Consider the following 25,253-nt stretch of genomic DNA (forward strand, 5'->3'; position numbering starts at 1 on the left):
TAAAATACTAGTAATTTATTCATTTCGTATGACTACTAGACATGAGTATGCTTCCATTATTTTCAAGTCTAATAGGGTCTATGACTTAGCATACTCATTGATGTGCTTTAAGAAAACTGAGACGACATCTCTACGTGGGCACTGAGTCACTAACTTGAGATTTTATTCACTAAATGTGATTAATCCCAAGGCCATGTTTGGGCTCATGTTACTATAACGCAGTGATAACATTACCGTATTCTCCAGTGCATTAAGATTTTTCTAGATTAAGTGCCTTACTAATATAAACGCAGTATACGTCTATCATAGTTACACAATGTTTTGTCTCGTTTCCTCGAAAGATAAATGTCACTCAACATAGCAAGACAAAACAGAATATCTATTACAAACGTATATACAGATTATTAGAAATGTGATAACTGAGCAATGATCCTCCATTATAGGATCGCTTGATGTTAGCACTCCATTTTCGCTTAAACAGGAGCAACACAATTCCGAACATGAATTACAAAGTACTATACATCAGCTATAGATGACATTGCATTGTCCTAATAACCCTGTGACGTAAATGTTACTATTAATGACACAATATAAATATAAATAAGACATAGAGTAAGTATATTTTTAATTCATTGATTAGAGTCGATCATCCAAACGCCTTTTTTATGGTTACTGTAACGGATACGTTCTCTAAACTGCTATAAGGCTTCTCAGTAAATGGTTTGGTTCTAAAAGGTAACGCTTTGGTATCAACTAGCCTATCTTCGCATTACTTAAGCATACTTTATAGGTTTTCTATATATCCTAATCCAATGATAAGCGCTTAATTATGTAGGAACAAAACGTACATGTTAGAAATTTACGAAATTCTTATGTTTAGTGAAAAATATTGTCCCGTTTTCTGAAGATAATATACTGTAATAGTAAATCATCAGGAATAACTGATAAACATAAATTTTTTGACGATCTGAGACGTGATATGAAGAAGGAAAAGGGAGGTGGAATCTACCAGTAAATAGAGCGAGTCAAATTTTTGAGTATTTATAATACAGACGGCACGCAAATACCATAATATTATGATTACCATATTATGCTGGGTCTAACGCGCGTTTATATTAGGTCATTTTGTATTATTCTCATTTGCCGACAAATTTTTAAGGTGGTGATGGTAACTAACACAGCTAGTAAAGGCAACTCTGGCGGATCAATATAATTAAAAGTATATTTCGAATACTCTTCGTAATATTAATTAGCCGATTATAAACACAATCACAAAATGTTAAACTAAATATTTTTGGTGTGTCCAATCTTCGTGTTATGGTCGGAAATAATGGGCCAATGCCCATTTGAATTTGCGGCGGATATTGCCTGTTACAGATAGGCTATTAAATCATAGGACGGGTGTGCTCAGCGATATGTAGGTGTATTAGTTGCGTCTCTGCCTAACACTTCGCGAATAAATGCATGAGCTTATATATTGTTTTGTTATATGTTTTAAATATACTAAGATAACTCTGCCTTACGACAATAATTACTTTAAAATTATTAATTTGCGTTTTTGATATAAATATAAATTTATTGATACCAAATAGAAGTGTTGCAGCGCCCTTAGGCAACCTAATCTATATTTTATAGCGATTTTATTATTTTTAGTGCGGGAAAATACTTGCAGAGTTTTAACATGAACATATTATTATTTTAAAATAGTTTTGATTAACAACTCAAATTAATTGCCCTTAATACACTCGAGCCTATCTTAAGGTCGCCAGCCACTCATAACTCTGAAGTGATCTAAGCCGATGAGTAGAGCACGGTTCTTAGTAATCGTAGGAAATATACATTACCTTATCATGGAATCTGTCGCATTAGTATTCTCGTAAAATCAAGAATTTTCTAGAATCCTCAATATTTTGCAATGCATAATTTGCGCATTAACAAATTGAAGCATTAATCCAATTCTGACTCAATGTTCGTCGCAGTTCGCGGAAGAATTACGAGCGTATGCGGGATAGACGCCGATATTGTATTTCGGATATACCGTCTTATAAAAGGAAATCAGCTTAAGTTGTTAAACGGTGTCTTCTTGGTTCAGTTTCCCTTGAATCTGTAATGAGATCTTTTCGAAGTACTTAAATCATTTTGTTATTTTATCTTGTTTGATTACGCCTTTTATGAGCAAGCATCTTTCATTTATTTTTCTTTATTTTTAGCGCATTATGAAAGATATTGCCATCTTTGCTTACCACGATGATGACGAAGCGGCGATAGCCTAGTTGGGTGTGGAACGGTCTGCCAAGACGAATGTCCGCAGGTTCAAATCCCAGGGGCAGCACACACATCTGACTTTTCTAAAAAATCATGTGTGTATTCTTTGTGAATTTATCGTTCGTTTTAACGGTGAAGGAAAACATCGTGAAGAAACCTGCACATCCGAGAAGTTCTCTATAGGAATTTTGAAGGTGTGTGAAGTCTACCAATCCGCACTAGGCCAGCGTGGTGGACTAAAGCCTAATCCCTCTCAGTAGTAGAGGAGGCCCGTGCTCAGCAGTGGGCAAGTATATAATACAGGGCTGATATTATTATATTATTGCTTACCACTATCATATACTTTTTAGAAAATTAGCATAGAGTAAAACCTTTGCTATTATTTCATACTATACGTAAGAATGCCCCTTTCCTCATAACTTTATATGTACCAACAATGGTCGTGCCTAAAGTGATATAAAATTTTATATTAAACTCGGGTACAATATTTTACAATGTACGTCCAGGCAATGAATGTCGTAATCTACAAATACTACAGTATCTTTACATTTATGCAGCCTTTATTAAACGATAAGAAGATAACATATAGCTTATTTTTCGAATAAGGAAAGGAAGTAAATCAATATAAAATCTAGTGATATTATGCTTATTTCTTTGTTAATATAATTTTATTGAATATAAAAGTTCAGCGGGCTTTATTGTCCAAAATTGTAAGAGATCGATTAAAATTAACATAAATATCTTGTATATACATAATAACATATACAAATTATTTTTGTTTAGTATTCTCAGACTTCTCGTCATACATATAAATTATTGAATATTAAAGTGCAGTCGTATTGAACTTAAAACATTATTTTATATTTTAAAACAACGCTCTACATTCTGACGAGAGAGATATCATATGATATTGAATTCTTGTCATTTTTATTTTTTAATGTAATTAATTTTGGTTTAATGCACTATAGTTCAATGCCAGTTCGACTGCAGTAAAGGAATAATAGTACGTAATTTACCGTGCCGTGTTTTAGTAGGACATTAGCATGGCCTTAAAACACCCTACTTTTGTTATTTTTAATACATTTGTAAATGTCATGGCACAGGTTGCCATGGTTATATTTTTTCCTGTTAGATATTGTAAATTGTATTAAAACAAAGAAGTGGATGTAGACTAATAGAAGTGTTTTATCACGTTGTGTATGCATGTATTTCTGAGGTTCGTATCTGGACGCGGGAAGAAAGCGTGTGGGCGGGTTCCTTTATAAGCGTCGGGAAGCTCTTCCATCCAGACATATTTCACAAACGCATCGGAGCAACTTGACGTCACCGTGAAGCATTGCTACTAATAAATCTCTTGTGTTCGGAGTGCTAATGAAAATGCAGTTGAAATACTTGTGCTTACTTCTTGGAATGATTCTGTGTTCCTTAATGGTGTGTGATGCTTTCCCATTTCGTGGTGGAAATATAGATTATGTGAGTATCTACAAAGAGTTTAATTTACTTTAACTCTCCCAACTGTTATTAAACAATTATTTATAAATAAATAACGATGTCTCTATAGCTACCTAAAATGTATTTTATATGTGATATTAATTTTATTTTTTATTATTTCATTGTGCTATGTTGTTTTAATTGGCAATGGAACAGAAGTATACAAATAAATCTTTAATAAGGTCCTTATAGATTTTCCTCATCCGTAATGGATACGTAGTGATAAAACAGTATTTATTATTTTAATTACATATTTTCATTAATAATATGTAATTAAATTGTTATTTTAAGTAATTACATTTTTATTAAATTGTTATTTTCCATTGTTTCAGATGGAGGCGTTACGTCGCATGCAACAGATCCCCCAGTGGCATTGCATGCGGTACCGCAAGTTCCAACTGCACGGACACTGCAGTCGATGGTTACTGATGAGAAGATCGTGATATCAATCAGGAAACCGTCGGAAGTATTAACATTCCTGCAAATGTTTTGTGCGCGTAGAGCATGTGAAATCTGGACTGGGCAATTTGACATCTGATAAATGATTCCATTAAGTATTTCCATTATGCACTTTATTACAGTATTATGTCGTAAATAATTCAGTCGCTTTGTGAGAAAATGGCCTATTCCATAATAAAGTGACAATTGGGACGGAGTAATAAAATTCGGCATTTTCATATATGTTTTTATAGATTACATATCGATTCATTTTTCATTTATCTAGAGCATGGACCACTCTTTCGCGAAGCGACTTTCATTTAGATTCATCTAGTATTATAGACGTATTGTACTGACTATACATTGTGAAACTTAATACTAGATATCAAGAATATAATGTAGTTACATTTGATATTCTTCCTAAGACAAGAAAAAAAAACGGTACGTAGGTGTTAAATATTATATTTCAAATACTTAGTAGTGTTATTTATAAAGTTAATATTATGCTTACCAAATGTTAACCAAACCATACCAAAAATATTTAGAAAAATCTAGACTTAAATAATTTCGTTAGAACAATTCTATAAATGTGTATCTAGCGTTTGTAGGAATGAGATTATTTCGTTTGATAAGTATCCTATTCTCTAATTGTGCGATGTTAAAAAAATATACATTTTTAATTAAAATTAGGGGAATTAGTGACAATTCTAGTACTTACAAAATTTGCTAAACTTCTTAATAATATAAGAATTTAAAAATATAATTTTAAGAATTAAAAATAAACGAATCTTAAAATTCACAAGAAGAATTCATTTCCTGTCCAATTTCAAATAATTATTGGTACATTAAAACTTTTCTAAAACATAGTTCATATAGAAATGTTTTTTTCTAATTTATAGACCCTTGCATTAGCACTAACTGCTCTCTTCCTGTAACTGCCAATAAAGTGGGTCATTTCCAGAATGTACTCAGCACTGAGTAACGAGCTTGTGTCACCGGTGACTGCGTTTCATTTCGTAACCTCTGATGCACGTTTGTTATGTCATGAGATTGCTTCCGAGATTGTACTCCAAACGATAGATATCTTAATCATTAGGTGCTGGTAAGTGTCATATAATTAGTCCTACTTGTGAAACATGCTATTTGTTTGAGTAGATTTAAAGCAATACGTGGTAAATCAGTAAGCTCTATTTAAAATCTGATCAATACGTCGTGCTGATAATTATTTAAGATTGCCACCCGAAATGCGTTTCAAAATAATTTTCCATTTGGTAATTATTATGCAATAGAAAATTTTGATAATTAGAATATAAGTGAGTATATATTTCATTGTATTTAATAAAATTACACAGTTTTAAAAAGTGTGTGTTAATTATTTTTAAAATGTTCTATAAAATATCGGACGCAAGCAATAATAGCATTGAATTTATTTACAATAATTTAGATACGTTCAACTGGAATAAGATTTATTAGTAGTCGCGATGGTATAGTTTCAAAGGTTTCGTCCCTCTAGTGGCGAAGGACCCTTTTAATATTTCTTGACTGCGTTTATTTTTGCTATCTTTAAAAACTTCAACAGGTGTCACAGCGCTTTGTGAGTTGGTATTATCTTGTTTTTGTTTATCCATGCAGAGATTGCTGATAAATCGTACGGTAAAATAAAATATGAGCTCAACAAAGCTAAGTAGACTGGCTCCTACAAAGAGTCCCGTTGTGCCGCCGACTGATACTGCAAAATGTAGAAGTGTTAGCTTATGTATTAGTTTTGAGTAAAATAAATATGTATGGATCCTTGCCTACTAAATCCAGACGACTTCGTACAACATTTCTTTTAAATCTTTCTGTAGGTAAATATGCAAGTAGCATTTCGACGTGAGCATTTTTCTTATTTGCCTTATGTTTGCTTCTGAAACAAACAATATCTTATTAGTAATCTGTTAAGTAATAAAAAACTTATACACCACATTTGGATTTATAATTCGAAATATTATTGATACTTTTATTATACGAGAATCTTCGGTAACATACTCATGATAAAACAATTATAGCCTTTGAGTATACTGTAATCTCTATTTTTATTTAATTACTTTAATTACGAAATACTTACGATATAATAACATCCTTGATAACTGTGATTTCGGTCTCATCACACGAGGGTAAACAATCACAGGCGAGGCCTGGCTTGGTGGCCCAATGAGGCTTCAAAGTCGTCAGCTGACTTGCATGAGCATGAAGACACGCTATACCTGATATATTGCATATTTCAGATTCCTCTGAAATATAAATGCAGGAGATAAGGATAGCAACATGGGCGATCTGTTACCTAACTAAATAAGAATTATACACCTGCTCTATAAATAGATTGTGGATATTACAGCATTAGAGTAAGGATGCTGTGTGTTTAAGTTGGTAAATAAATAAAAGTTTAGTAGGTTGGTTAAGGCTATAAAAATATTGGTACGAAAAAGTGCATGTAGAAAATAAAATGCTACTATGTTAGTTATATTGTTTACCACGATTCAGTTTTAGTACGAATATAATAGATAAACGAATATAATTAAACATAAGAATTCCTTAGTAGTGGGTAATATAACTCCTATTTCAAAATCAGAATAAATGTGTTATCGATTATTTCAAACTAACACATATTTTCATGACTTTACTGAACTCATGACCTTTAGCTTCGCATAGTTTGCAGTTAATTATTTTATAAATGACTAGCTTTTACCTGCGTCTCCGCCCGCGTGAAAATGTTTTTCCGGGATAAATATATTCCCATGATAAAAAAATAGCCTAAACCCATTATATGTCCGGAATAGCTTGCTATTAGTAAAAAAAATCAATATCGGTTTAGCATTTTCTGAGATTAACTCGTTTAAACAAACAAACTCTTCAGCTTTATATGTTAGTAAATAAACTGTAGATCTACTAAATTTCCCAAGTAGGTAGTAACATTTATTTATTGATATACCCTATTATTTAAATAATCAAATTGAGCTCACAACCGAATTCTTGATAACAAACGAACAGGTTTCCTTCTGAAATTTATAATTAATAAGTAATGTTGAAACGTTACATTAAGATACAGTGCAAAATCCCTGACTTGAGACGAAATACACATCGCACTCTTAATAAAATAATGACCTATATCATAATTGTTAATTTGTGGCAGTCGTCGCAACCCTACCTTTTTTTTGAAGTTGCTATAAAATTGAGCTTATTAAAGATAGGTAAAAAATGAAACCTGAAAAAAAAAACGGAAAAAAACTAAAAGGTCGCAAACCGTAATTGGTTGTTTGACGACTCCCACAAATTGGCAATTTTGGAATGGGTCATTATTTTATTGAGAGTGTGAAATAGTCTGCACCATAGCATTTAGGGGCACATAATTATAATTACATAATTTTAAAACAAATAATAAAGAGCTAACATACTAGTGCCCAGCATAAAATGGTCGTTGCATTTGCAGACATTCATCTGGCCGCGTTTTCTACACAGAACCGTGCACGCGCTATAAGAATAGTGTGGATAGAGCCCGCCTTCGTTCTCGTGGTGGAACCGACAGGCGCGTTGTGAAGCTGTCGTCTCCACAATGAGCGGATCGTTCTCTATGTTCCTCACTGTTAGGTGACGACTGAAAACGTTTTCAATAGTCAAGATATTACAAAGAGAATTGTGAATTAATAATGGATGTTATATAGACAGGAATTAATTTTATGAATGTTTTTTTTCAATTTCGCTGGCTCACCACCCACCGCCTACTATTTCGAGGTTCTATGTTATATTTGATGTGCAGATTGAATTATATATATCACATGATTCTATGTTTATTTTTTATTTCTTTGTTCATATCTTCCATTGGTATAAATCAACTAGCATTTGATGAGATACTTAATTGCTGACATCGTCGGACAATTGTCTCTATATGAATATTATAAATGTGCTGTGACCTCTTTTTTACCAACCCCGTGATGAACTTTGATAATTTTTTGCATAATTATGTCCGATTGAGCAGAAAAATATTTTATACAGGTTCTAAGAGGTTACCAAAATCTTAAACAATATATTAAGGCGGCATGTAAAAGATCTTACCGGTAATAGTTACCGAGCTGGATTTTCAATAACGATGATTGCAGTGTTGTTATACTCGGCACTTCATCTTCGCCTAGCGTGTACATCTGAATAGTTGGCTAATTTTACATATTGTGTTATATAATATAGATAGCAATATTTAAATACGGTAATGGAACCCTTTATAGGTCCATCTAATTTTAAATCTTCACAAAATCGTTTCACGAATAAATATAAAGGCAACCTTCGATTAAATAGCAAGATATCTGTACAATTTACATATTATAAAATTTTATTCTAAAATAACTCGAACAAAAACTCGTAGCTATTTTTTTAACTACAACAGAAAAAATAACAAAAACATAGATGGTGCCTTGTTAGGAACCAGGCGTTATTCGGTCACGCTACCTTATTTTAAAAATCTTACCATGGAAGGTATCAAGACATCAAATTGTAAGATTCCTCTCTTTTGCTTGTTGTTGCTTATCATGGGATATTGTATAGGTTCCCTAAAATCAATATTTATATCCATATAGGTACATTTTTTGTTAATGTAATCAATATAATAATTTATATATATACCTTCTTATAAAAGCCAAGGAACGAATTTCGATGAACGATTACGAAATTGAAAGTTGTAGTGTAATATAATGTATAATCAGATATATATAAGCACAATATAATGATTATGTACTTACTTTGTTTGTATAGAGTTTATTATTTGACAAGGACCCATGTCAGTGTCTATTCTTTGAAAATATGTACAACAATCAAACTCCACGTCATTGTAAGAACAATTAGTTAGAATTTTAGAGCAGTCGCTTCGGATTAATTTTGCATAGTAAGAATAGTTAGACATCGGACATAGCGGATCAGGCTCTTTGGTCTGGTGACAGACTTCTATAAGACTGTAGCTCACCCCTCGGAAGTAAGCGATATCTTTTAAAGCATCTTCCAAATCTAGTAGATGGTCTAATGGCCAAATTCTGCAAAAGTATCATATTTGATAGAGCATTTTTTTGACACGAGCACGCTAAAATCACCAAAATTCACCTAGTGGCTCGTAATGGTCCAATAGAATGTCGATGACGTGAAGTGATATCCGAGTCACACATTTATGTCCGTCTGTTTGATCCGGATATGCTGATCCCGGAACGCGACACACTTTCGTACGCTACTATGGCGGGTTTTAACACCTTGTGTACGGTGGTCGCTATCTGGGTGGTATAAATTAATATATCACCAGCTTGATTATAATCTACCTAATACATGTCCTTATATGGCGAGGAATATAGTGAATTAAAAACGCACACCTCAATTAAAATTTCTTTTGCAAAGTAATTACCACTTTGGTCTTTTAACATGTTTGCATTATCTACTAAAAATACCTATTTCCTTCAAGTAGTTAAGGCAGTTTCAAAATGTTTTCGCTCTCATCATATTTATTTACTTACGTATCGGAAACATTGAATATTTTAGCATCGTTAGAAGTCTCGCAAATGGCCACAGTGGGCAGTTTTGTGTCCCAATCAATGTAAGTGGTTTCGACACCAAAACTTATTGGGCTTTGGACGAACGCCTCCCACGCTGCGATGATCAGTAATGCAGACCCGTACCACGACAGAACCACGAGGCTGGCCCACAGCAATCTATTTTATACAATATATTGATACACGCAATACGTGATGAAATGAATGACCTTGTCAGTCTAGACCGTTAATCGGTTCAAATTAATGATGAAACAAATAATGTAATTTGGATGCGCTGTGTATCGCCATTGTATTTATTATACATTAATTACGGTAAATCTTTTAATATGACTAAAAGAACTGATGGTTTGTCATAAGAAAATACTCTTAGTTTAGGAATACATATAGAGAGAGCTATTTCATTTATTTTCAGAGGGAAATGTCTATTTGACACATTTTATACGGATGTAATATTATTTTATGATCAGGGTAAACTAGCGAAACATTTTAAGTCTTAAAATTTTCTTCACCATTGTAAAAATAATTGCTGTGCAAGTAAATTAATTATTCTCTCAGAAACCACAGCGCGAAGTTTGTTTTTAATTTAAGAAACTGTGAAGAAGTCTCTTAATGGTGAGACTAAATAAAGCTTACCTTTCAGTCCAGTGTTTAGTATCATCAGCTATAAAATGTACACCAGCAAAAGTACAGTTAGCGCAGTAATCTTTTATTAAAGCTTTGCAAGTTGTCTTAGACATTATTTCTTATTGTAGAGAGCCCAACACGTCGTTTGTATACTCGTATTCAGTTTAACTTTACTAAATGGATAATTCGACAGAATGAAAGTGACGAATTGCTTAGTATAATTTTATTTAATCTATAGTCTATACTGATATAAGAAAGGCAGAGTTTTTGTGTTTGTTTGCTTGTTAATCTCAGGAACTACTAAACCATTTTTTTTTTAAAAAAAAGGACTTATAAAAATCTACATTACTCCCGAGTGCTATAGGCTACTTTTTATTCCGGGTAAATATTAATCCCAGAAAAACTTTTACACGCGAGCGGAGCCACATGCAAAACTTACAATGTTTTAAAAACTTTGAATAATTAATTTGAAAATGATATAGCGTGGTGAAATAACGTGACTTTATGCGCAATACCAAATACCTAGCGTTCAAGGTTTCGAAGCACATAATAAATACAAAACGACATTGGATTTGATAATAGTTTGTTTATTTGGTACAATGGGTCACGAATTTTAAAATAGACGTGTCATATAACATTCATTTAGAATATACATTTATTCAATAACTTTTGTAATTTTTGTTTTCCATTTTGAGTGGAAAAGTTAAAACGAAAAAGTATTTAACATAAGAGAGTATGATACAAGCACCGTACGAGTTTGAATAACAAAATCACGCATTCGCATAACATTCATACATTCAAAGATTTACACACAATTTTGAAAATAACAAATACATTTAAACTTATTTACTTAATTATCTACAATTACAAGTTATATTGCTAAGAAATTATTTACAAGTTTAAGGCAAGTTCATTGGTAATGGAAGAAATAGTTCTTTATTCTTCATGTTATTCGCAGATCATAACATTTCCCCTCTCTCATCCTGTACAATTTACGGAATAAAATCATTATTGTTATTGTTCCGATACTAACATCAGTCCTTAAGTAATTATTATTTTACTCATACTAAGGATCTGTGTTGTCTTTAATAAAGTATTTTATTATTATACATAAGTACCTAGTGTATTTCTATACATTATAAATACTGTAAGAAATCCTGCGAAGGGAAGAATGGCAGATCGAATAAGTTCGGTTGGTCGAATTTCTGTGCAGGCACCAGCAGTTGTGGGTGTTGCTTTTTTGCGGGTACTTTCTTTCTAGGTATTAAGCCAGCGTGCGTTAGTATGTTGTATATCTCCTTACGCGAAACGTCATGGGCTTCTCGTTCGAATACCTGAAAGAAAACAGTAAGCAATTAAGCTTCTAAATGATAACACTATCTTGTGGCTCTGCCCGGATGTGTGGAGCGATTAATGCGTAAATTGCTAAATGGATTCGCATGTATGGTACATAAATATACTACCCTTAAAACAATAATAGGTATGATAAGTAATATTCTGTTCCTACGTGGTAAAGCGTATAATTGTTTGGAGGTCATACGAACTGTTACGGATTTTATCAGCCATCTGGCAGAGAGCGGTTACGGAGAGATATAAAAATGAACATTGTCGTTTGGTGATTACATCGGTTTATGTTTTTGTCCTTCTGTCACGCAACATCAATTGGTCTAATTTTGATGTGAGATTTTCTAATCAGTTTCGACCTTTGACTAAATTGACGTATCCAGTTAGAATTATCCTGGTAGTTATTTTTAACTACGTTACTCATTGCAAAGTTACTGCTCATTAGTTTTAGAATGTCAACTGTTTTTTACTGCCCTCTAGAATGTTATAATTTCATAACTACTCTAAACGAAAGGGTCGGGTTTTATAGTTCTGCTTATTATAATAAGTCCAAAATAATGTCTCTGTAAACGTTAAATATTATTTTATAGTTACGCACCAATTTTTCTCCTTTATGTAAAAGACTTGATAGTGGCAGAATTTCTTGTAAATGGGGATTATGAAGAGCTGGGCTTCGTAAGCTGGGTGGTAGGAGCTCTTCTTCACGACGAACTGCCTCCACATCAGGATGTGGAGGTGGGAGACACTTGACCATGTATGTCAACATTGCCAACAACAAAACTACCGACTTCATTGTTGATGTGACCTTGACTTCACTAGGGAAGGAAACATGTGTTATTTATTAATATATAGCATTTGATATTTTTCATCGGATGAAGCCAATGATGTTAGCAATAAGATTGTGCTTGCTATAAACAAACAGGTTTTTGATTTGTGTCGTTTTATAACGCAAATAATTTTTTTATGCATAATAAGATATATTATATAGACTAAATATGGCAAAGTTTGTTGTATTAAAAGCCCAAATTTTTCTCTTATCATGACCTTGTCTATTGTAAATCAATGACCCATTAAATATTAACTTACAAAGTACGGCTAGACGAAAGAATTACGAAAATATTCTGTTATGAACCGTCTTGAGCACGAGATATTTATGTATGAACTATAGAGCTGTCAAAACAGGCTTTTTAACTTTACAAAGGCGGCAGGCGAATGCTCCAAAGCGTTTTAGCAAGAATAATTCTTTCGACATCTTTGCGCAAATATTACGAAAAACTGGATATTATTTAAATGTTTTTGACCTGTTTACATACGATATTTAAAGCGACTTTTTAGTAATCAAAGTTTACGGCTATGTTTCACCATAGTTATTTTTATTCTCTGTAAATTTTGTAAGATATGAACGAGATATATTAAATGAATGTATTTCATGTCATAATTATTATTGTTCATGTAAACAATAATTAAGCAGAGTGATTATGTCATGATTTATTCATGCATGTTTTTTCGATTGAGTATGTTAAAGGTATAGCTAGTGGCCACAGTTCGCCAAACTTTTTTGTGTACCAAAATGGGATGAGTTTATTGTCACTACAAGTGAAAATTACAACATAATTCTAAAATATTTTTTTAACGTTTCACATTTTGCCTGATTAGAGGATCGAACTCAGGACATCATCGGTTTAATAGCCTAAGTATTAGGCTCTCACTAAATCAATAATGTCATAGAGTTGAATCCCTCCTTGCCGAATTTCGGCCACGGCAGCCAATGTTAACGGAGATCAGTGAAGTAAGCAGAATATAATATTATAGTGCAGAAGTGTGTACGCAATACACAAGTGCACTCTCTGTTTCTTCACTTTCATAGTCCAGTGAGAAGGTAATACAACATGACCCGAGAGAGATCAGGTGTAGGACCAATGGCTTTACGTACTTTCGAGGCCCAGGGGTATTAGACCGTCAATTTTGTGACTCAGGCAATAAAAAAAAAACTATTTCGCGGATTTTATCGCGGCTTTTATACTACAATTTTTTCTCAACGTTTCGAAGACATGTTGCGATTGAGTATTTTTTACGATGGAAAAACCCAGTACCAATTATTTTAGTCTGACCGGGGATTCGAACCCAGGACCTCATCGCAGTAGCCGTACTCATTCTGCATATGCATTAAAACTACGCCATCGGGGCAGTCAACATATATGATGATAACATTGGGTTAATGAGATATTAAGTCTTCTAATATTTAGTAATTAAATAGGCTTCAACGTTTTAGCACTGACAGTCACAATGGTGCATGGTTACTGGTGCTTGGTGGCGAATAGACATTGCAGCGGTACCAAACGAACTGTCGCATACAAAAAGGTAATTTTTACCTCTAGTAAATTTTACATTTGTTCTGCCTTTATAATGGCTCTACGACTAACAGGGTAAGATTTATTTGCATAAAATAAGTTGCTGACAACATTTAACAACACGAAATGTCATTGAACCCGCAAGAAATTGTACGTTTTAATGCCCTTCTCTCGTGTTTACTAAGAATTCTTGTAAACGAAGATAAGTGGAAATATTCCATTCATCGTTCGTGATGAAATGTGTATGTTACTAGGCGGTGTTTATACGTGGTAAAATTGTTGCTATGGGACATGGACTTTTTGTATTACGTCATTCTTTAAATAGCAAATACAGAAGTCTATGTTATCGATTAATTTTAAAAAGCCTAAATAATTTTAAGACAACATGGTGATTTTTTGACCCCTTTCGGTTAAATATTGACGTATTGCTTTTATCTATAATTTTCTATACTTATACTGTGATCGAAGTTACTAAATACTAAAAACTATTGTTGTTTTATCAGCTTAAATCATAATTTTAAAAAGGGTAGTCGGTATAGTGTACTTTCTGTTAATTTTAATACATTCACTCACGACGTTGTTTCCTAAAATACATTTATTAAAGTTGTTACGTGTCGATATTAAAAAAAACTAAAGGCATTAATAATTTGTAATAACTAAATACTTATAACCAATAGGTCACGGAGGAAATATGAATTAATAGGGCAACACGTTATGTTTCACACGATGACTTGCAAGGTTACAATGCACATTCAAAATTCACTTTTTAACATTCACTTATGAACGTGCAAACTGTTGATCAATACACGTCAATGGTCTTCATGTAACCTTTTTAGTAGGTATTTATGATATGTTTAAACTTTTATAAAAATCAGTATTCTTTCTTGGTTTTAACTACATAGACTTTATTTGACTTTCAATAATTTCTTTATTTATTTCGTTAGGGTGAAAACTCGATATTTCACTTGGATTTAGTCCAGCAGTGCTCTGATATGCTTCTATCTGACGGTAAGTAAAGTAAAACAAGAAGAGAAATGTAAACTTAAATGTCCTTTAGAACTTCACAATCAGATCATTAAGTCCATTCCTCAAATACTCGAACATGTGAAATTAACATTTCAGCAAGAAGTAAATGCTAATAAGTTTATCATTATACTAGGTACCTAAGATACATTAACTCTGATTTGACAAGGTCTAGTAGCTGTAAATATCTTGGATGCAGCTACAGGTCAAGGTCAGCATAATTTGCAGCTCGTTAAACAGATTATTAACATGCCAGTGGAAGTAAATCAGGCATAGAATTACTTTAATTAGGATAAAAGGATTCAATGGTCGAGCATACCTTCTTAATCGTTAAGTATTATGATAATAATAAGACAAAGAGGTAAACTTATACAACTTTTTGTGACATTAGTTAAGCGGAAGACGCGCAATAAAATTCATAAAATAGAAAAGTTACCTTTGATAAGTTAAACCTTGATTTTCATCAAAAAACACAGTAAAGGTTTTTTACACACACGTGTTCTAATAAAATGTTTGTAAACCACAGTTATCAAAATTCGCACAGAAATATTTATTTTCGTTGGGACACTGGGAAGCTAGTAGGTCCGCGGGTGTTTGATCTTCGTTTGTGAAGCACAGCGGCAAGAGAGTGGCCAGCCTCGACCACCACCACTATCCGTATTGCCGTAACATTAACCATTTGTAACATTCCCTCAATTAATTGTGACATAATTACAATCAAAACAAATAGAACTAATCGCTGAGTCATCATTCTTCTTACTTTATGACATGTTTGTATAAAAACGTGTAACTTACAACTGGTAAGGTGTAAAATGGATTATAATATGCAGATAGTACACTAAATTAGTTATGAAATTAATAAATATTTATTACAAAAAAATCGAATATGGATTTTGACAATGCTCTTATTATGAATGATGAATTGTAGTTTTTTATAGTTAGAAAACAATCCATTCGAGTATTATATTTAGATCCAAATGGTAAATCTAGATAATTTATGTAGTAGGTAAATACTATTCTAAATTGTATGCAACTGCTTGCTAAACGTTATTTGCTTGTACTAAATACATTATTTGATATGCATCTGTAGACTACGAAACTGGATATAGGTACTCGTAAATAATATGTTGTGTACACATACAATATTTGAATAGTAAAGTTAATATATGCTTAGCATGCATGAAGATAATTACCTCGTGTCCAATTATTTTGGAAAATCACTGTGATAATAGTCACCTTTTGTGTAGAATTTACCGTAACGCATACGTACCCTCTTGATAAGATAGCATCGCGACACGCATATTCATATGAAAACATTGTTTACATATTGAGTTTTCTATTTGCATTTAAATACTTATTATGTAAAATACATTACAATAAAAACATTATAATAACTTCAAAAGTTTAAGATTTTGCCAATTTGGCTTTAGTGAATTCAGGTTTATCTATTCTGTTTCTATTACTGTATGATCGCCGCAAGATGGTTTTGTAATCTATTTTTCGTTTGACTTACTAGTGCTTCAAAATGTTTTACTTAGTTCTATTATACACGAGTATATTTTTACATATTATATAGGCACACCTATCTATTCATTTGCCTACTACGCGATCAGAATGTAGACTTAGTTCATATGCAATGTCGAGCATCTAGAGGTGTTGCATCCTTTTAGAATATTATAACCAGTAAAGGTCATTACAATAACTAAGAAACTATGAAGAGAAGTAACGATTAGTTCCAGTAATTGTAGTCACATGATCACAAGATATAACATGGCTTACGTCGTCAGGTGATTGTTTGATTGAAGCAACTGAGATATACGATGCTCTCTGACATAATCATACTTGAAACTTATAATTGAATTTTAGTATGAAACATCAATGCATCTCTTGCATGAAGGCTTTGCACTATAATATCCCTGATTATACCTATGTATAATTTACTCTATAGGTACTAAGTGTACCTAACCATACTGAGGAAGATTTTATAGTACTCTATTGTTTCGATTTAATGTATTTTATTAGGTTTATGGCACGCAGATAAATTAGCTGGGAGAACTTATTATAATTATAACAAAGGAATATCACGCGTATGTATAAGGCTTGATATACATAAGTATATGGCAATAGTGCGTTTATTTTTCGGCTTTAAGTAGAATTCATTTGTGTACTATTGATATCGTTAGGGTGGCACAATCGTTTTATTGCATTACACACTTCGGAAAAGTCTTAGATATTTAGTGTTTCATTACTAACCCCAAATAAAAATTAGAATACTGCTTTTACAGCACAATGCAGGTTTGTTACACAATAAACCGCGAGAACCGCGCCGGCCTGAATCGTTGCCCTCTAGAAACGATGGCGAAAGGACGAGTCAAGATAATCTCACTAGCAGCATGACCACATTCTATGAACCATGTCGATTGTAGACAATACGGAGCACAGGTAGATGACTGGCCTTATTTGGAAAACTGGACAATTTATCAAAATTCATGTGTTACGTAGATTGGTCTGATTGATTTATCTGCACGATCGCTTTTAAAAATAAAACGTTTATCATTTTAATTATTATAGTGCAATAATTTAAGTTATACTTAATCAGTGTAGTTCTGAGAATGATGTTTTGGAGAAATTTGAATAATTTGTCAACCCAGTATTTTGCACGTTGACCTTCGCTGTCCACTCTTTGGTGTAAATGCGGTGACGGTCTATTACTACAAAGAAATCGTAAAGTTAATCTAAAAATAGTAATAGTTCGGAAACTAAAGATCATTAATAAAAATGTTATAGATGCGTAACATAACAGGTGAATGGAAGACCCATTCATTTGTAGACAAAAGATGTGCGAAAGAAGTAATTTATTGCAGCAAAAACTTAGACTATCGTTCGCTTAAATAATACAAACTACAATTAATGACTATTACTATTAGTTTCTCAATTTTATCTTTATTAATGGCTTAAAATTTTTGTTATAAGTATAAACCTCTGTTCAGTAATCATTATAGAATTCACAAATACTCAATACTTTTAAAAAAAATTATCTACTTACTATTTAGAGGACAACATTTTCTAAAATGATTACATACTAATTAATATGTTTTCAAAATAATGTTTTAATGGATATTAACTCGTTCGAAAAGTACTGTTTTTGAGACATACGGCGCGGCGCACGGATGCGTACATGTAACGCTTTTAAGTATTTGTAGAAAAAAGAAGTGAACGTGGGCGTTGTCGATGATGATCAGATAATTTAGTAATCAATTTTGCAATGTTTGCCTTCTAGAAGTTCTTATATGACCTCATTATATCATATTATACAAATATAATAGAAAGGTAAAGTCTGTTTATCTGACCAACAGTACTAGTTTACTAAGACTCAAATTGGATTGGATGTGTGTTTGACCAGTATAGGCCAATCTCTAGGTACAGGTACGTACACCTTGAGGTTCAAATAGCTTTTAGTGGTATAATAAAAAAAAATACGAAGACGAAACCGTTGACGAATCGTATAGCTAGTAGGTATAAAATAAATGAATAATGTGATACTAGTTTTTGTGGTCATGTGTTTCTCTGATTTTCCAGTTCTAGGTGGATGTTATGTCAGATGACAGGTCGTTACTTTATCGTCTTGTGTCTACTAAAACTTACGTAACATTCCTACGTTGATAAACTATTTTACCGCTAGAATATAAGTATTTTATTTAAATGCTCGTGCTTGTTTAAAATCGATAAACTTAACGACGCGCGTACCAGTAAAACTATCAATAAATCACAGTAATTACAAGCACATCAAAAGGCGATGTTATCAATAATAATAGAATATTTAACAAGCGGTACTTATAAATACAGAACTGTGAAAACTATTTTCATATAGCACTGGGCAATTAACGTGGCCAGAAAAGATCAAAAACTAAACATGTCCTCTCGTAATCAACGGACTTCACATAACAAAAATCTGGTTAAAAATAATTTAAGTAAAAAACCTGTCGGAGTTTTATTTTCACCAGCTAAACGCAAAAAAGAATTAGAAGATACCAATTTGGAAGTTCTAAAAGAAAGCTTAAAAGCAGTAAGTAAAGAATATTGTGCGGAATCATCTATCTGTGGTCTAAAACATCTCGTAGACGATAACACGCCATTTATAGAAAGGTGAGTGTAGTAATGGAGTGCGTATGTGTTTTACACTTTGCACAATATTGCGGATAAACTAGTCTTGAACTTGTTTAGTTAGTCGGTGTCTTAAGATTGTAGCAATTTTATCGTTGCTTCACTCATTGCCTTAAGTAAAATTGTTATTTGACATGTTAAAATGAAGTAAGTATTATGAATCTTCTGTGTCTTCTACTCAGTTTGACCTTCATGCTTTACTGCCTCACGGCTAATAACTCTTACCTTCAACTATAATTTCGTTACCTAGATTTTACTTACTAATTAGAACAAGTTATTTGCAAAAGAACCACTTCCGAAAATGTTCAATGACTGTTCTATATATGCACCTGACTGGAAATAATTATTTTAAATGAACAACATTAAAAATCTGTTGAGGTACATTCAAGCACTCATATTATTAAGTATCGCTTTTTCTGTTTACAGAATCGTCTGGATTGTTATTTTGATCGTTGGTCTCGTCTGTTCTGTATCCTTGGTGTGGGCTACATTTATCAAATTTTACAGAGCTCCTTTGGTAATGACACAAATGCCTGAAGGTGTATCTGTCAGCAAGATAATCTTTCCGGCCGTGGGCATTTGTTCCAATAACAGAATAAGTAAACGTGCTGTTACCAAACTTGCGAAAGAATTGTAGGTATTTGACAATATTTTTCTATATCTACGTATAATTTATAGCTGTATATTATGGAAGATAAATCTATTTGAAATCATAAATACTAAGTATATCAATAGATTATATACCAGATTGGTGTTGGTTATTTCGTAAATTGTCAAGTATAAAGATCACAAAGTAAAGAGACGTCAAGAAAATGATTTAAAACCTACGATCAGATTTAAGGATTTCATAAAACATGGGTATTCTATACTAAGAAATTAGATAGAGATAAATTGAGATCATACAATATATTCAATTATAGACTTACAATACTAGGTAATTCTTTAATTGCGATAATAAATTTACTCCGCTAAAGAGTACAAGTTTTACCATTTTAAAAATACGCATCGATCATTTCTGTATTTCATTTGATTCTAGATTAAAAGAGGAACGCAATAAGAATTATAATGAAGAAGAGATGTTGTCTTTTTTATTCGGTCTCGGTCAATTGTATGATTATCAGCCGATCAATAGCAATGCCGTTCCGCATATGAAACTTCATCGGATTTTGGGTGAATATGATGTCCAGGATTTAATGCGAAGCGTAAGTAAAATAATTTTATGGATTTTTGAAGAAAAAAAGAATAGTATTTTGACATTTGATTGTAAATATTCTTAGCATTCAATAATATGCATTTTTCTTTATCAGTTTTATTTGGCGTATTGAAAATTTTGAATAATTTACATATTTTATATAATGAAAAGAGTTTATCTTCCTTGGGAAAACACTCTATTACGACGCGAACAATAAGGAGGTCGAGAACGACGCTAAAATATACTTATTCATAGGACATTTTATACGCTATCGTAAAACACGGTTCATTTTCAGTTAACACCTCGGTGCGAAGATCTTCTAGTCCGATGCGTTTGGAACACCGAACCGAAAAACTGTCTCGAGTTATTTGACTTTCGTCTAACTATGAATGGTTATTGCTGCACGTTTAACTATCTGCGGGTTTACGACAGCATTTTTCTCGGGTAAAGTTGAAAGCAATTAATTATTTTTTTAATGCAACTTCTGAACTATATGTAAAACATATTTATATTTTGCAGTAAGGACAGTCGAACTCGCAACATAGATATGTATAAATACGGTAACAAATCAAGTTTCGACTTCGATCAAGGGCTCAAAGTGCTACTGAGGTTGAATGAAAGTGATGATTTCTATTATAACATACCTCTACAAGGCGCACAGGTATGTAAGCGTTTTTAAATGTTTTACATTGCCCATACCTTTAAACTTCGTTTGATGTTTGTTTCAGTTAACATTCTCTGACGCGTACGATTTCCCCGATGCTCCCAGCGGGAGTTATGCAATGCAGATTATTAATCCAAGCGTACAAGTAAGAATTCAATTATAGCATTCTATACTTTTTCGATAGTATTTTTTCGCATTTAATTGATTTCAACATTACTTAATTAATTTCAAAACGCGAAAATTCTATTATTGGGTATTTTCTCCGACGACGAAGAACACCAACCTGTGCAAGTCATTGATTAATGAATTGAAATTGATAGCCTTCCACTACACTAAGACTTCGGATGTTACTTTATCTGAGTGAATGAAGTCTGCGTATTTTACCGTTCATAACCCATTTTCAGATGACGGTCATAGTAACAGCTAGCTTCACGGAAGCTTCTAGAGATATCCAACATATTCCTATAAAACTCAGAAAATGTCGGTTCTACGATGAGTCAACTTATTTGCCATTTTACACGTATAGTGACTGTGCTTTGAAGTGTAGAATGTCATTTCTGCTCAACAAATGCAACTGCACACCGTTTAATATGCCGAAAATGGTCAACTCGAGAACGTGTGATATGCGTGATGTTCCTTGTCTTAGAATATATAAAGGTATTTCGTATATTTAAATATTTCAATAGAAGGTTAGTTGAAAAAGTATTAAAGGTGCATCGTTTAGTACCTTTGGGTTGCAAATTATGTCATTGAGCATTAAATAAAACACGTGTGTAGATCGTCGAGTCTATTTGTATTGCTTAATGTATTTCATATACCAACTTATTTTATAAGTCCAATAAGTTAGCTGAATAAATTGCCATGTGTTTGTTTGCTTATTAAGTAGCCAATATTATAAAAGTTTACTTGGCGATAAGCTTTAGGAGTAATAGTTATCTAAATTGAGAAAGTATAAGTTAGAAGTTATTATTTTGCACCATAATTATAAACAATTTATTAATCCATATAACCTACTTGCAAAGCTCTCTAGGTCAGAGCTACAGCTGTTTTCTGCAATAAATAAACCACGCAACAATAAAAATGTTATGAAATAATAGTAGATTCTAAAAGGGTTTATTATTGTCACCATCAGTGGTACTTGGCTTTATTCGTTTTTATGTGGCGTTTCCGTTCACTATTGAAGAAAAGAAAAGAAACCTTTTATGTTTATAAATATTTTTATTAAGACAAACGTTACAAAAATCTAGACAATTGTATGCATAATTATGAAAAGAACAAAAACTAGTACAGAGTAGACTTGGATTCGAAACTCATTTGTTACAGCACAATCAATTAATATTCGACCCGATGTAGAGCAAGTGCCATTAGAGCTAGAGCTGGATATGGTAGGCGGTGGAATTTCCTGCCCCATGTGCTGTCCAACATGTTCCAAAACAACCTACAGCTACGAATTCAACAACGTACTAATTTACCCAGACGATCTCAATACTGTTCCAGACTACGACAGGGAGGATTGGTTGTAAGACATTTATTAATTTACTAGCTCAAATAATATAATATTTTTAAAGTGATGCATAATTGAAAGTATAATATTAAAAATTCAATGTTTTACCGACGTATATCAAAGTTTCTAAAAGCGCAATTGTTGATAGGCGACTCATTTCTAAACGAAGCCTTTTCGATCTTCGATTTCGGACTGCCAACTTTTTCGAGCCAATTCTTCATGTCTTCTATGGCGCCTTGCTGGCCCTGCAGCTGTCCTATAACCGTTCCTTGGGCAGTGTTCATCACCCATCCTTTGAGACCCAATTCGGTGGCCTTTCTTTGAGTATGTTTCCTGAAGTAAACTCCTTGGACTTTGCCAAAAACTTCGAAGTCAGTGGTCATTAACCCTGCCTTTTTGTTAGTAGCCATGGCAGAAGAGCTGTATAATCGTACAAATTTAATAATTTTTACGAAATGTAGTTTGGTATGACATATTTTAACGTCACCAGGATATTTTGTTTACACGTTGTTCGGGAAACGAACAGCAAGGTGTTCATGCCTGCAATAATTGCTTGAGGAAGGTTGTTATGGTATTAACAACTATGTAACTATGTTGTAACTTGCATAGATCAAAAACTTTAATCGAAAAGTATCGAGAAAGTGCAAAAAAAAAAGTAATATTGATAAAAGTTTAATATACCTAAGCTAGAGTGTGCATTCATGGCTAAAATATTTATATCTTTCATGGTTGCATGTATTGAAACTCGAAAGGTACAAGATTGGTTAACCTATAAAAAATGTTATTATTGAATGACATAAGTACAAAAGCCATACACTTTTTATTCCACAACTTTCATCTGACCAAAGGCAAACCTGAGTTAAGGCACTCTTTGCTTCTTTTACGTAATACCTACCTACAAATTATACTTATTGACATTAAGTAGTTTGACCTTTTTATTAACCACTCGGTTTTTTAGGAAATAACCACATAAATAAAAATTCTTGAAGAATTTTAATAAAACAACACTCTTTAAAAATAAGCTTTTATGTTTTATAATGCAACCGCGTTCGATATCTGGAAATAGTTTTGTTATTGGTTGTGATCTAGCGATTGTCCTTTATCCTTTACCAGGTCCGCATAAAGAAATAAGTAGAAAATTTACTTACCACCTTATTCATAGACGTTTTTTATCGAACGATCGAGTAAGGCTGTGATAACAAGTCTGTTTCTCAGTGCTGACGGCATGGCAGTCTTCGCAGTGCGTAGACGTAGGGCCGTTGGGATTGGCTAATATTGAAATACAACAATAATAACCAATCACAACGGCCCTATGTCTATTTCTCAGTACCGTTGGGCACTGAGAAACAGGCTTGTTATCACAGCTTTACTCCGTCCTTAGATAAAAAACGTTTATGAATAAGGGGGTTAGACTATAGTAAAAAATATCTCCAATATAATAGTCAGAATAAACCTTATAAAAACTAATCGATTTATGGCACTTATGATAAAAGTATAGTCAAGTACTACCAGTCAGCTTTGGTTGCTTTTTTATTTTAAACTTAGTGAAACGCCACGTTTCTAAAATCATAATGGTTATAGACATGTTAAATAGAATGTTTTTACAATAGCATCTGGAAACAAAGGGCTGATATCGAACGGAAACGTATACCGCGTGAAACAATCATTGTGTTACCAATGACAACCTTTCGTAGCGAGCAAGAATAAGTGAGCGTTATGCTTGTTTCAGACAAGGCGCGAATTTCACCGGAACTTCAATCGTGCATGTAAAATATGCGCGAGATGTGGCAGACTGTTATGGGCTGAACGTCATAATGAAATGGTTTGATTTGATTAGTAAGTTCTAATTCATAATATGGGGTTATAATATTCATTACTTTATGCCAAAAATATAATCTTAAACGAAAGTTTAAGATCCAAATTGATGTTAAATGTGTGCCGTGTCATTCTAGACTCTAAGAAGTTTTTAATGATAAGCAAGGTTTGGATTTGATATCTTGTAGAAGTTAACTTCCGCATACAATTTTTTACGTGTAAGCAATCATGGCAAGTTGACTTCTGCAAATTTCGAAAGTTGCAGGATTTGCAGCAAGTCACATGTGTAGAGAACTATTAAAATATTGCTGCTAGTGTAAGCTGTAAACGCATCTGGAATTTCTCATGAAATATATTGCTAAAAGTATTTGCTAATCTAAACTTAGCGTTTTGTCGTTCATTTTTGCTTTTCAGGTAATATTGGCTCTACATGTGGATTCGTAACGGGTTTCAGTTTCGTATCCATTTTAGAGTTCGTCTACTTTTTTACTGTAAAATTGATAAGGGATATTAATACCCGAAGACGTGGCAAAGTCGTGGCTGTGTACACTGTCGAGGGCGATGCCCAAGGCGTCTATGAACCGATTGAACGATATCGATCGTTATATTGGAATGAAATAAGCAATGCGACAAAATATAGCCAGGTTACTCCATTTCAATAAAAAATTATTTATATTACTTATATTTATATTTTACTGCCATAGTATCTAGATATTAGGTCGATTATAATTTTAATTGCGAACTGAAAAGTTTTATGTCTATTTTGATTTATATTCGTGTTTAAAAGTAAACGGCATTTTGAAGTATTATTTGTCTT

At 32.8% G+C, this 25,253-nt stretch overlaps 2 protein-coding genes and 2 long non-coding RNA genes across 4 annotated transcripts; 2 read left to right on the top strand and 2 right to left on the bottom strand.

Annotated features, from left to right (window-relative positions):
• The first annotated feature begins 3,306 nt into the window (after positions 1-3,306).
• LOC119189359 lies at positions 3,307-5,555 on the top strand. The gene is made up of 2 exons (XR_005112363.1): positions 3,307-3,738; positions 4,089-5,555. It is a non-coding gene; the product is annotated as an uncharacterized LOC119189359 (long non-coding RNA).
• A 5,390-nt stretch (positions 5,556-10,945) lies between these two features.
• On the bottom strand, positions 10,946-16,111 carry LOC115456147. Its single transcript, XR_003939854.2, has 3 exons — positions 15,534-16,111; positions 12,322-12,538; positions 10,946-11,713 (listed from the first exon to the last, which is right to left on the bottom strand). It is a non-coding gene; the product is annotated as an uncharacterized LOC115456147 (long non-coding RNA).
• LOC115456141 (sodium channel protein Nach) lies at positions 14,002-25,126 on the top strand. The gene is made up of 10 exons (XM_030185055.2): positions 14,002-14,084; positions 19,688-19,894; positions 20,298-20,463; positions 20,749-20,897; positions 20,973-21,114; positions 21,182-21,262; positions 21,522-21,774; positions 22,441-22,636; positions 24,351-24,457; positions 24,851-25,126. The coding sequence occupies exons 1-10, from the start codon at positions 14,017-14,019 to the stop codon at positions 25,096-25,098; spliced, it is 1,617 nt and encodes a 538-aa protein (XP_030040915.1). The 5' UTR covers positions 14,002-14,016; the 3' UTR covers positions 25,099-25,126.
• On the bottom strand, positions 22,316-23,827 carry LOC115456146 (acylphosphatase-2). The gene has a single exon (XM_030185059.2). It carries the CDS (start codon positions 23,029-23,031, stop codon positions 22,726-22,728), a length of 306 nt encoding a protein of 101 aa, XP_030040919.1. The 5' UTR covers positions 23,032-23,827; the 3' UTR covers positions 22,316-22,725.
• Positions 25,127-25,253: the final 127 nt, after the last annotated feature.

Source organism: Manduca sexta, chromosome 14 (assembly GCF_014839805.1).
Source record: "Manduca sexta isolate Smith_Timp_Sample1 chromosome 14, JHU_Msex_v1.0, whole genome shotgun sequence".
Lineage (NCBI taxonomy): Eukaryota > Metazoa > Arthropoda > Insecta > Lepidoptera > Sphingidae > Manduca > Manduca sexta.